The sequence below is a fragment of the Micropterus salmoides genome, unplaced genomic scaffold (genome assembly GCF_014851395.1).
Source record: "Micropterus salmoides isolate LMB-PRFRI ecotype aquatic unplaced genomic scaffold, ASM1485139v1 Ms_hic_scaffold_22, whole genome shotgun sequence".
NCBI classification, from domain to species: Eukaryota; Metazoa; Chordata; class Actinopteri; order Centrarchiformes; family Centrarchidae; genus Micropterus; species Micropterus salmoides.
This window is the reverse complement of record NW_024041373.1, coordinates 15279505-15293938: the sequence shown is the minus strand read 5'-3', so window position 1 is coordinate 15293938 and position 14434 is coordinate 15279505. Positions and strand designations below refer to the sequence as shown.

At 43.2% G+C, this 14434-nt stretch overlaps 1 protein-coding gene across 1 annotated transcript in view; it reads right to left on the bottom strand.

Moving 5' to 3' along the window:
* Positions 1-14434, bottom strand: part of zgc:171482 (zinc finger protein) — a 53011-nt gene that overhangs the window by 19556 nt on the left and 19021 nt on the right. The window contains exons 3-5 of the mRNA XM_038737995.1: positions 13455-13547; positions 7359-7536; positions 2824-3081 (exon numbers count right to left, since the gene is read on the bottom strand). Of these exons, the coding sequence (XP_038593923.1) occupies positions 2824-3081; positions 7359-7536; positions 13455-13547 (529 nt within the window). The remainder of the gene's footprint in view (positions 1-2823; positions 3082-7358; positions 7537-13454; positions 13548-14434) is intronic.

Here is a 14434-nt window from a genome sequence, read left to right as displayed (position 1 = left end):
AGACATGACGAGAGATTAGAGCCCCTAGTGGTGTACGCACACACATTTTCACACAAAACAACCACAGCAACAACAAACAAGTACACAAGACAGAGTGTAGGGGGTGGGAAAAAATATACAAAGAATGTAAAGAGAAAACAGTTCCTCAAAGGGAAAAGAAAGGACAAAAGGGCAGAGATGAATCTGTACTTGGCTGAGAACATATCCCCCCTTCCCCCTCCTCCCACTCTCTTAGCTCAGCTGCCGCCTCGCGCCGACCCTCCCTCTGAGATTACACCCGGCACACCTGTGACTTCACACCTGAAGTGGTGATAAAAGCCAATCAGATGTGAGAATCTTGCACCAATGGAAATGTGTCTAGCTGCAGAACAAACGATTCCTGACAATGGAGTCGCACTGTGATGTACAAAGTGTTTCAGACTAAAGGCAGTGGAACAAACACTTGATTGATGGCACGTATAATAGACCACGTCAGCAGCGAGCTCACTTAGAAATCTTAGACCAGTTCATTGCCGTTGATAACAAAACGGGTAATAGATTTTGCAGTGGAGCGTCACTCCTCACTGAGTGCAAATATAGTGGATCCATCAAACGGAAAATATGACTTTTATATATGTCTATTATATATTTACAATGTGTTCTGTAGTTACGTGCTGAGATTTGGTGTCAAAATCCTCCCCCCCAAAAACAAATCAGCTGAGGTTGTGGGATCTGGGTCACAGTGTGTGGATGGAGGACGATATCCAACATGACACCTCTTAAAGCCTCTGAGCCAGTGTAGGCGGCAACATGACTCATGCTTTTAATATGATTGGCTTCCTGAGATGATGGTTTGTGTCATGGCACCTGGAGCACAAAGCGAAAGGCATGGCTTCGGCTCACGGAGGATTTGCGCGTGTGTGTGGCAGTGTGCCGTGCATGTAGTACGAGTGCGTCAAACTTGTAATGCGTGTGCGGTAGAGGTGTTGTGCGGCACTCGTGTGCGTGTTGAGCTGCGTGCTGCAGTAGGATGATGGATGATATCGCTCATAGGAACCAGAAAAGGGAACGCACTTTCTCTGCCAAATACTATTAATAATTTCATTAGAATGTGTGTGAGCATGTGACCTCTTACTGCTATGTTGGTACGTGGAAGTGTTTATGTGGGTGAGGGGAGGAATTAAGGGGGAGAGAAAGACACAGAATAGTAATTAATACCCAGGACTCGCTATGGTAACTGTAATTTGATCTTAGTTTTACCAGTTAATAATGTACAGTAAGAAACAATGTAAGTTAAATCATTTACTTAAGTTCCTGATTGAAGCTTCAGTCTGAGTGAGTCGCATGTTTCAACCCTCAGCAGAAATATTAGTGTTTAATGTGTTATTATTAAGCTGCCTGAGCTGCTGCACTGTGTAGTGTATTTTATTTTAAGTATGCTACATGCAGCATGCCAACAGAGGTCCCATTTCTTTTTTTTGACAGTTTTACACTAACAAGTGTGAAAACTATGCTGTAACAAGAGGAGACTGTGACCCCAGACAACCGACATGAAAAGGTTAGACTGTGGTAAACAGATGATGAATACGATGTGACAAAATTTCACTTGGACTGAGATACGCAGTTAATTAGGGAGAGACATAAATTTGCTTGCCATGGTAGATGAGCTAACTCTTTCATTTTATTAGCTTAGAGTCCAAATCTTAAGATTACTTATCCAGTAAGTAAACACCTTTCAAAGAGTGCTCTAGTGATTTAATATTACCATTTATTTCCATAAAGTTGGGGACTGATTAAAAAACCAAAGCTCCAAAGACAATAGCTCCTGCAGTTACAAAAATGTAACTCCATAGTGTCTTTCTGTTGGACAAGACCTGGTAATCCCCCATGTCTGTCAAACTACACGCCCCAGTTTGTAACATAAGCTTTCTAGGAGGAGATATCTGGATAATGATTTGACAAAGCACCTTCAGAGCCACAAATGACCTTATACAGCTGTTTTCACAGGCTGACTTCACAGACAGACTTTTAACATATAAAAGTGGTTGAGTACGTCTTTAATTCAGTGAAGTGTATATATATATATATATATATATATATATATATGTATGTATGTATGTATGTATGTATGTATGTATGTATGTGTATATATATATATATATATGTGTATATATATATATATATATGTATATATATATATATGTATATATATATATGTATATATGTATATATGTATATATGTATATATATATATGTATATATATATATGTATATATGTGTATATATGTATATGTATATATGTGTATATGTATATATATATGTATATATGTATATATACATATATATACGTATATATGTATATATATGTATATGTGTTGGCTCTCCTACAGAACAAAAAAAACTTTATGATTCTGCATCTAAATGTAAAGGTAATATAAGAAGGTATTCCAACCATCTGTGGGACATCAGTTCTTCTATACTGTATATATAAACAGTGGGTAGAGGGGGTTGATCTATGGGAGACTGATTAAATAGGAACACATATGTGTATATCAAAGAGGCAGGAGAAAGGTCTTGTAGAAAACCTGTTTTGGTCCACATGTATGGTGAATGTGAATAAGCTGAATAAGCTGATAGTGCTAATTTTATCTGTAAGTAACTGGTGTCGCTTACCTCAGTATAATATCTGTGAAATGCACACCACATTAAAAGGCATAAGTCCACCCTCACTGCCACAGATCTTGAATGTGATCTCCCCCTTATCGTCTTTCCTCGTACAAAGTCGTAACACCCCTCCTGCCCTTCACTTGTCACTTGTGTCGGGCTTGGGGCCAAGAGGCTGACCTGTGCTCTCCGTGGCATCCAGACTGCCTGCGAGCTGCTCCAGGAGGCGTGCTCTGGCTGCGTTCCTGCGGTGTTTCTTGCCCTCATAGTGCTGCTGGGCCATCAGTGGGTTGTTGAACCAGGCGCCGCACAGGCAGCAGTACTTCCCGGCCTCTCTGCCGCCATTTTCGCCGACCACCGCCATGGGCCAGGGCAGGGCAGGGGGAGGAGGGGGACACGCAGCGGGGTCTGCGGGCACCGGGGTGGAAGGGGACGAATCTGAGGGAAGAGGTGAACAGATAGGAGACAAGAAGTGAGGGACAGGGGGGTATAGAAGGAAAAGAGTGAGGGAGCATATTAACATTGCATATTACACAGTCAAATGCAAATGTGTTATGGCAAAAATGATATGAAAATAAAATATTTTCATGAAATTACATTATCCTAAAAATCTCATTCATTCACATTTACATAGATGCACACACTCTCTCTCGTTCTTCACAGACACAGACAAAAAATATCAACTACATGCTTAGACACACTCACACACACACACACACACACACAGACAAACACACACATGCTCTTCGTACTGATCGAGACTGAGAGCAAAGTGCAATAGATTTCTGTCGGCCACATCTGTGGAACATCGATGCGGGTTATGAGGAAGCCATCACTCCAGGGAGCAGTCTGCAAGTGCTAGAAACTGGCATTCTTCCATAGACTTTATAAAAGAAGTGGACATAGCCGCCGGGTTTGAAAAGTGAAACCAATGCAGAAGTGCCTTGAACCTGCATTCTTTCTAATGGTCAGCGGGGGGGGGGACTTCTCATTTCAGTTTATGGTCTCAGTCGCTAGTTTCAAGTCTTCTTCTTCTACAGCATTATGTTCATTTTGTAAATGATGATCCCACTTAGAGAATAATTGATGATGAAGCACTGTAGTCTTTAGGGCAGTGGTTGGCAATAGGCGGCCCGCGGGCCAGGACCGGCCTGCCAGCAATTATATCTGGCCCATGGCCAGATTGCTTTGATAGCAGACACAAATAAAAATATATATAAATTGATAGCGGATGGTGCTGAAATAGATCCAATAGATCTCATTCATGACAGATACAGTTACTCACACAATCACTTCCTCTTAAGTGATTGTGCCTCCAAAATAAAAGCGCTGGAACTTTTTTTGCAGCAATGCTTAATGACAAGTTTATTGAGAGCTTTTACTTTGAAGAGTTCTGAATGACATTCAGAAGAGACTCTGGCCTGCTTGACCCACCTCTGAAAAAGCCATCAGTAATCGTGTGATTGGATTCCATTAAATTTCCTCAGGGAAATGAAAATAAGCGTCCGTATGTTTATGAATGCGGATCAAATGCCGGGAAGCACACAAACTGCAGCACATGCTTTATTGTGAGCATGTGCAAAAGTGTCCTTAAAATCAATTTGTTTAACAAGGGAGAAAAAAATATCCACAGTTAGTTGGAATCGATCTTAGAACCTTTCCGAATGGGAGTCCCACACCGACTGAGCTAAACGTACACACAAGTACACAATGATTTGACATAATAAAACTTTGTTCTGGCCCACCATGTAACAGCTTTAAAAAAATTTGGCCCGATGCCGGACCTATTTGCCGACCCCTGCTTTAGGGTGTGGCTATCTTGTGATTGGCAAGTCACTACCACAGTGACCTGTCCTTCAGGACAGAGGCGTAGCAGTGTTTATCCCTGCCCAGCTCCACTACCCTCTCGTCCAAATATGGTCACTTCTGGTCCAAAAAAAAAGAAGATGGTGACGCTCGAGGCTTCAAAACAGCACTCCACAAACCAATGGGTGACATCATGATGGCTACGTCCACTTCTTTTATACAGTCTATGCTTTCTGCTGTAATCTCCAGTACTTCAGAATGTTCCTGCTTCATCTTTTTTTTCACCTATATCCTCTTCCCTCATCTTTCCTCCCCTTTCACCCCTCTCCACTCTTCTGTGAGGGAATGAAAAAAAGAGAGAAATGGCAGACTTCCAGGTGACCTGCTACATCATGACATGACACTGGTTACCATGGTGATTGCCCATTAATAGCCAAGAGGCACTGACATGTCCACAGGACATGGTTGTGGCTCACACAGTGAAGACTGCGTATGTGCGTGTGGCGGCATGTGTGTCCGTGTGTGCGCGTAGGTGTTTGGGTGGCGGGTTGAATGTATAACCCTTGCTTTAGAAAAGGCTTGCGTGTGTGCATGTGCGCATGAATGAAGCTCCAGAAGAGGCTGCTTGTGTGTGTAAAGTACAGTACGTGGAACAAATAAATCATCTCTGCACAAACTGTTTATTTGAACACAGGGAGGAGGTGTTAGGTCCACCGCCAAATTGTGTGAGAAAGCTTCTGATGCCAGATGGCGTGTCCAAATGTGCCGATTCGCCATCTACAATGTGTCAATGACTCCCGAGTTATACCGATTATGAGTACACAGACACAATACCGCATGTTTAAACATTTTTTATCGTGAACAAAAGCCCACTTACACATGCTTTTAAGCCGAAATGAGTCACATCACTTCTTTCACAGCAACCATCAGCTCACTGATAACAAAAATGAAGAGCATGCAGGAATTGTTGACCAGTGACCATGAGTGCGAGGTTCGTCAGTTTGTGTGTGCGCCTGTGTTAACTTGACTCTAGCCCCGCAAGCTGATTGGTTGCTCATACCTTGATGTGTCTTCGGGCTCTGTTCACATAGTTACTGTATCTATGGCTGTGTCTCAGCTCATTTCACCAACCACACCCACTCACATTCCCTTCAATTATGTTTGCCTTTGCCACACTATCATCTCACTTACAAAACGCAACCCTGTAATTCTTTTACTGTCATTTTATATTACCGCTATTAATCCCAAAGACGAGGCCATCCTTAAATCTCTGGTGCAGCATTTGGGTGTGTGTGTGTGTGTGTGTGTGTTTGTGTGTGGCCGTGCATGAATGAAGCTCCTGAGCTCCGACAGCACTGTGAAACAGCACGTGCTGAGCAGCAACAGGGAGAGATCCTCGGATGCATTCTTCCTCTCCATCCTTTGTTTTCCCACAATTTCTTTTCCCATGACTGCCATCTCTGCACACTGGAGGAGAAGTAAGTGTTTTTCACGCAGTTGGGCGCAGCGAGTGTGTGTGTGTGTGTTCAGGAGGAGGTGGCGGTGGTTTGGAGTGTGTGGGGATGTGTGTTGTGTGAAAGAGGAGGCCTCTGCTCTCCACATGACCCTAGCTTTCTCTCTCTTCACTGTGTGGTTTGTGTGCGTGTATGTGACTGAGTGTGTTTCAGTATGTATATTAATGTCCATGTGTCCGTAGATGAAAGTGAATGTCCAGCACAAATATGCAGGCATCAGTCATCCTGCTTATGAGTGTGTGTGATGATTGTGTGCGCACATGTGTGTTTATGTGCCAGTGTGCGCGCAAGCCTGTCAGCTCGGCTGTGCATCTTCTGTGGAGCACTCGTCTCGAAGTGATCATGAAGGCTACTTTTGACTTTAATCGCTCCTGAAATCTTCTTCTTCTCTCCCAGGTCCCTCTTCCTCTCTCCTTGCTCTCGTTCTCTTGTTTCTTTTCCTCCAGGTCCCACTGTCACAAAAACCCTGGGAAACGCAATAGCAACGGCTGTATAGAAGTGACACTTTTCCCAAAGTAGGCCAAAGTTTAGCAAAAGTCACTTAGGGGCTTGATTATAACACTCCATTTTGTAGCGATTGCGTGTTTATGGCTCTTTGAATTTTCACTTTGAATCCAATTTGAATCACATTATGTAAAGCTCCCCTGGAGACGACTCACCAGCTCTGACACTTAAAAAAATGCCCATCTTAAACAATCATGAGCAGGAACAAAAATCAGTTTGCGGATGTCTGGATTTGTTAAGGAGATTTTTTTATTAATCATAAGACCTTTGTAAATTAAAGGCTGTCTGTGCGCTTCACCTTCAAAATTTTACTTCTTGGGCCTCTGGCATGTTAGCCTTTCCAGACACTTTTTTCCTGCTCTGATATCCAGGCTAGACATTTTGACTGAAGCATGACTAAAGCTTTCCAAATCCACTTCAGATAAAAATACATGCTTTGAACTAAAAATAGTTCTCATGTCGCAAAAAGTGGCTGTCTGGATTTTGTGGGTGTGTGCGAGCGGAGGTGAGAGTGTTTTACGACCATGTTAATTACCTTGCTCTTCGGTGAGGACGAGCTGTGTTTGCAAACACCAAGATTGGAATCCAATAGAGGTATTGATCAGCTAGGGCTGATCACCAAAGTACGAGTTTATAGTCAGAAGATTGATAGATTGGATTTGTCAGGCCTTCACTTTCAAACCTGACCTGAAGACAGACAGATGAAGACAAGCTTGCTCAAAGAATCAGTTTAATACTCCCTTTGTTTCCCAAAACTCAACTGACACTCTGTCACTCCCTTGACTTCTTTAGCTGCTAAATACCTGCTGTGATTGCATTTCAAGTATTGTAAAATACATGGCCCTTGTTGCTAAAATCAAACCCACATAGCGAGACAGGTATGTGAGATACCTGTGTTTGTAGGGCTGGTCATGGCTGTGGGTAGGCTGGGCGGCTCCCCAAGCACAAGGCGGACTCTCTTGGCGTGGGTCTTGCCCTGGTAGTGGGACTGGGCCACAATGGCGGAGGTGAAGAACATGTTACACAAGGTACAGCACTTGTTCCTGTCCACTTCTGTCTCTGCACAGTCCTGCAGCAGGAGAGGAGGGAGAGATGGTAAAAGAGAGGGGTGGATGGGAGAGGGAGAGAGAAAAATGGGTCACGTGGGAGGAGACGGTGAGGGAGGTGAAAAGGAAATTAGAGGTGAAGAAAGGAATGATGTGAAAAGAGAGGCAGGGAGAGGTGAAGGTGAGAAAAGGAGAGGCAGGATGCAGGGGGAAATGAGAAATGGAAAGATATACACTTGGGGCTGACCTCCTTGAGCTTTGTCTCACACATACACACACACACACACACAGACACACACACACAAGCAAATAGAGGTCTGATCAAATATTCATCTGTCTCTCTGGGCTGAGACTGTGGCTTGGCCCTTTCACCACTGCTGGTTCATTACTAATGATGAGGGGGAGTTGCTCCCCAAGGGAGAGAGGAAACACCAACAAAAAGACCAACTGCCTGATTGACACAAACACACACATTAACACATGCAAATACACTCAATGACACACATCTGCCAGACACACACACACACACACACACACACACACAAACATAGACTTCAAGCAATATTTCTCCTTCTCTCAAGCCTTTGCTGTTTGTTTATGCCCATCAGTATGAACTAAAGGAAAAACTCAAATCTACTGTCGGCTGCATGTCTGGAAGATCCAGTAATTTTTAGAAATGATCCCAAATTGCCAGTAATGATTGATGGAACTGTGGCATTTGCTTGTAAATCTAGCCCTTAACAGGCACAACATTTTTAAAATCTGAGAAATAACCCTAAGCAAACTCTTGGATGAAAAACCTTTTTGGACAAAAACTTTGTAGAACGACATATAATCCAGAAGAGGGGAGTATCAGAGACTGAAGATCTGCATACAGATCTTTTTTCTTTCCCCATACACAGAGCAAGGTTTAGAAAGACTTTTCTGAGTTTGTTGAAACAGAACGTGACTGGCCTGCACAAAAGCCTGACCTCAACCCCATCCAGCACCTTTGAGATAAATTAGGACAGACTGTGAGGCCTGTCTTATCATCCAACATCGATCCCTGACCTCAGTCATTCACCTATGGCTGAATGGAAGCAAATCCCTGCAGCCAGGTTCCTAAATTTTGTTGACAGCCCTGCCAGAGGAGTGGAGGCTGTTAAAGCAGTATTTTAAGGTCCGTGGTTTTGGAATGAGATCTCATTGTAAACAAATATGGGTGTAATGTTTGGCAACCCACGTACTTAAATATATGAATAAAAAAGAAACAGGCACAGCTTAAAAGAAACAAACATGTTTGAAACAAATATGTTTCAGTGTTTTTTTCGAGTTGCAATATTTCACGCTCTCAGTGCAACCTTTTAAGCGTGACGTTTTCACAACTTTCCCCCAGTTTCTTTCTACTCGCTGCTCACATTGAACCTCCCTCTTCTCACTGTCTGTTCATCGTCTGAACTCTCTATTTGTTTGCATGTCTCCTCTATCTCTCCCTCTCTTTCTTTCTTTGTCTTTTCACACCAGCGCTCTCTCTAGTCCAGGTGTGACGTCGAGTTGGAGGAGAGAAACCTCAGTCCTGGGCAAGAGGACAATAATAGAAAAGTGTCTCCGACACCATATCTGAGTGTGTGGGTGTGTACTGTGTGACTCTGTGGATGCGTGTGTGTGTGTGTGTGTGTGTGTGTGCGCGTCTTGTGTCAGCCTTGGTTAGCATCACAGATAGTGGATGTGAGAGTTAAGGACACCTTTACCTTCCAGGCTTAGCTTTGTCTCTCAGCTGTCCCATCTCTCTCTTTCTCTTTTTCTTCTTCTCTCTCTCTTTTTTCTCTCCCTCACTCTCTCCTGCTCTAGCTTTTTGTCTTTTTGCTTTGCCTTCACCCTCAGCCGTTTTCTCTCTCTCCCTCTCTGCATCTTCCTCTCCCCCTCTGGGCACCAGTCTCAGTGACTCTGTGTGTTGTGGGATGAAATATTTATCTGTATTGGCAGGCCCTTGCCACCCCCCCTCCCCCCTCCGCCTCGCCTATTCTCCTCCCCAGTGCCTGTCCCCGCTGTGATCATGTTAAAGGCTTTCTCTGAACTGTCCCATGCCCCCTCCTCCATCTCCACCAGTAACTCAGTTTCCCTCTCCTTCTCAGTTGGTACAAATTCATTTCAGTGTGCCTTATTAGCACATGAAGCATTGTCTCATGTTGCCAAAGGAAGTGTGTGCATATTTGTTTGTGTGTGAGTATTTGTTTGTATGTAAAGTAAAACCAGCTTATCTATATTTATCCCGTGATCTTTATTCATGATAGCATCATGGGAGACCCAGTGCCCAGAACGACAAGTCTCACTTCCTCAAGTTTTTTTTTATACCTCTCACTCCATCCATCTCTTACCTACCTTTCCCCCACTCCCTCATTACCATTTCTCCACGTAATGTTCTAGCTCCTCTCTAATGTGTACTTTCTGCTCCTCCTCTCATCTCCTTCCCTATTCATCTTATTGTCCCCCCCTCCCCCTTCCTGCCTACTTTCTTTACTTTCTGCCTCCCTATGGGCAGCGCTGCTGAGATCTTGTTCTACCCAAATCTTGTTGTACCAGGATGAGGAAAATCAACCGCAGTGAGCGAGCCGCTGTCCCACAACTGTGTGTTTTTTGACTTAGGACAAAAAGGCTGAGATGATTCTCTGTGGCAGCCTGCAGTGGTCTCACCTGTCAAAACACACTGAAAAGCAAAAGAGGCAGTCGACAGAGATGGGCCTAAAACATAAAGAAGCCGCTACTTGAAAGAAGAAGGCAAAGCACATTCTGTTGCTCAGTGACAGATGTTACACCAGGGAATTAGTGACAGTGCGGGGAAAGTTTTAAACAATCTCGAGTGTGTGTGGGTGACTGACATGAATAATTGTCAGCTCATTACAGCTGCCACTTTAAACAATAAACAGCATCTCTGACTCACTGTTTTCTTCCATCGTCCGTCTCTGCTGAAATTCATCAACCTTTCTGTTTTTTCTTTTGAGTTCTGCCGTCGCTCATTTCAGTATTCCACTCTGGATTATGTCCCTCACTGTCTCTACCTGTCGCACCTCACACATCTGTTGAGGCTGATTTGCATGTGACCTAATTGTCATGAGTCTTTCTGTTTGTGTGTGCGCACATGCTGCATGTGTGCCTAGTTATCCGTTGCCTGACAATGACGTCTGTATCTCGGAATATTTTGTGTTTGGGTGGCTTCATCTTGCTCATGCAGCTAACAATAGACTCCTAATTAGCTGTGTTAATCTTCCTCTCCTTCTGTTTTGCTTTCTCTCTGCTCCTCCTTACTTCTGCTACTGCTCTGTGTCGAGGCGCTGTGGGAAACATTGCTAAATATACACATGGAGCAGCACAGGGAAACAGACGCTCTCATTTGGAGTTTGAAGAAGTGCTGAAAGTGTAAATTGAAAGGAGCGACGGTGCAAATATAGCATTAGAGGAGAATAAAAGGCAAGGAAAAAAAACATTTTGTTATCTCTTGCCCTTTGTGCAAGTAGAAAACTGCTCAGACAAAGAGAAAGAGCAGGATGGAGAATAGGGGAGAAAAAAGGATAAAGTCCCTCCCCTTTCATCTGGGAGCACCTTTACGACCTACTTTCTCTATGTTTGTTCTGTGACAAACACTTTCACCTACACACAAACCTCAAGGCATGGCATTTTGCACCGGGTAGATGCTGGCATTTCATTCACTCGCCAAAAATCCTTTTCTGCTGTTGTCCCATTGGACTGCACCATGTCAATCCGTACGAGAACAAGCAGTCAAAAGCACAATGACGTGAAGGTAAAAAATGTGCAAAACCTCCCCCGGGAGGAAAAAGAAAAGATAAAAGAGGCAACGTTTGTCTCAGATTGAATGGTGAGAATTTCATCTCCAGAGTAATGTTGTCAGTTTACCATCATTGTCAGATAATCAATGTCACATCTATGTGTGAAAGTGTACGAAATGCTAGCTGTGAGGTGTGCTCAGAGTACGTTACAGTACAACAGATGAGGTGAGTGTTGTATGTGTGTGTGTGCACATGGTCGGTCTGTATGTATTCAGTGTCCCAAATGAGTTGGAAGCCAGGAGGGGCTGAGTCATGTCTTATTCACTTAGGGAGACAGATGGAGACGCAGGTGTGTGTACATTTCTACAGTATGCGTGAGTGTGTTTATAAACCCATGTGCCCCTGACATGCCTATTTCATGAGTGTGGTGCAAGTGTATAATTTTTTTTCAAATTTTTTTTAACATCTTATTGTACAGCTTGTGTTAAGAAACACATTCCATCTGGTCGAGTAAAAAACATTAAACAATTTCAAGTCCAGCTACGGAAACCCCCTTTCCCCACAACTTATTGATGTTGGAATTGGTGGGCGGGGCGGTGTTCGAAAATTTCTTAAACGCTATAAGCACCTTAGCCAAAATGTCCTGTGAACTAGTTCTTTTCAACCATGACCTGGCCCTTAATGTCTCACAACTCAGGATTGATCTATTTTTTTCCACTGGGTATAAAAAGGGGGTAATTATGGGATCTTCTAGAATTGTTCTTAAAATGTAGGCTTATATAATAGAGTTATGCAAAGAGACTTTGGATACACATGGACAAAAGAAATGGTGTGAGGATGGAGCCTCGAGACACACTACATGTAACTGCGAACTGTGAGGGGACAAACCCTTCCATGCACACAAGGGATAACACCACAAGTTATCAGACACCAACAAAGAACATTAATCTATCAACATGCGTGGTCTAAAGCAGCCACCCGGTACTGCTGCGCGCTTGTCATTGGTCCGCAAAGATGTGTCCAAAACAGATAACTCCTACTCCACTTGATTGTTCTGGCTCATATTTGAAATTGTTAATCCAGAGCTGTCTTTATGCCTTAGCATAGCTGGATTTATGGATTTGATGGAAACTGAAATAACTTTCATCTTTTTCCTTTGAAGATGTTTGCTAGCTACCCCAAACATTATTTGTCAGGGTTTTAAACTTTGCATTGCTCATTCATTAAGTGTAACCTGAAATCACTTAACACTGGGGATGTTTGCAAACATTTTGGTCAAGTTAGTCCGTGGAGGGCAAAGGGTAATTGCTGTACTGAGCTAATTGGCCCTGCACTACGGCTGAGGGTCTTGGCTGTGGCATTGCACCGTTTTTGGAGATGCTTCACATCTTCCCCTCATTCTCTCCCCCCGCCCCCCCCTCGTCCCTCCTCTCTGGCACAGCTAGACTTGTCAGTTAGTTTGATAAGCTTTATTTTTCCACCAGCTGTGTCCTCAAAGTGGGTACTGTATGTATTCTGTGTGTGTATGTGTGTATTATGCCATGTGGGACTTATAGGCTTGCCAAATAAATGGGGCACACAGTGTACTATAGCAAAGCTCCTTCTTCACAATAGTCTATTACGTTGACATTTCTTTTCATAGACACAACCCCACAAACACACACAAGACTCACAAACACAAAGTCAAAATTTAATTAACAGCAAAATAGCAGTTGTGCTTCATGTTGGAAGGCCAACGATTCACTGTGAATGTAAAAGCAACATCAGCATTTCCTACAATTCAACAGCCCTAGAAATATACAGTGGTCCACCTAAAACACATACACACAGACAGACACACAAACATTGGTAATGCACTGACCTCCGTAGCCACGGCCTGCAGTAGTCAGATATAGAGCTGCTTGGTGGCGTCTGCCTCGACTAAATCTTACCAGAGACACCAATGAAAAACCTCTCTGAGGAGAATTATAGCACAACAACTGCACACAACAGTTCAAACAAATATTCCCATGAGCACTTGGCTGCAGTGACCAAGCCTGAGAGTGGACAGGCCTAGTAAAGGATTAGACTCAGTCAACTCAGGCAGGTCAGCTCAGGTTTTTGCCATACACGAAAAACACACATTTCAGCATGCAAATAATTGTCCTTCCACAAACACACGCTCAGTGAGAGCATACTGGGTTATCTGGCCGCAGTCTCTTGGAAGGTGGTCCTCCGTCTTCAGGGTGAAGCATGTAGAACAGACGTACCTTGTTGGCATGTTTCTTACTCTGAGGGAAAAACAGAAAGTGAGAGTGAGAGTGTTAGCCAGTGAGCTGAGTTTTATTTTATCAAGTGAGCCAAGTGTTGGGGGGGGGCTCCCTCCTAGCTTTTATCGCTGCTTCAGCTGATGATGCTAAGCAGACATTTTGGCCCCTTAGCCAACCTCAGCTTTCTGGGAGCCCTGAGTAACTAAGATGTTGAGTAAGAGAAGTGGTGGCGGGTTACAAACTCTTTACTTCACATGTACACACTGGCACTTATTTAGGGAATAAGGAAATAATTTGGATGGCTCAAGTTACAGTAAAAATAAAAACTACAACAGTCTTTTTATGGAATCAATTATTAAAAATATTAACATATTAGCAAAAAAGCAGCTATTATATTGAAATTAGTCTGCATACTATTAAATTCTTTTGGTGAAGAGGTTCAAGCATATATTTGGGTTTTTGTGCTGCTTACTTATTTGTTATTGTTGTATTTTCACCCCACCTGTGTGTTTTTGTCTGCCTCTGTCGCAGGGCTTTACACTGTAAAGACTATAAGCTATAATAAGCGGAAATGTACTGTAGTGTTTATATGAAAGGACAGCGAGCAGTCCTTGAAGCTGCTAACTGTCACTTTAATGCGGAACAATAAAAATCACTGCACATACTACAGGGTAAAGATAAGTGCATGTGTTTAGACATGCTCTATGTGTTTGTGTAGAAGGCTGACACAACAGTCTTGCTCCATACATAGCATTTTATTGGCATGCTCTGACCTTCACTCCTTTCTACTATATGATGTCTATTATTATCTATAAATTACACTGCTGGTGCAATTATTCACTGTCGACACTGTTAGCACTTGCTTCTGTATCTTTACAGCACACTATTTTATGAACAGAGTGCAGGGA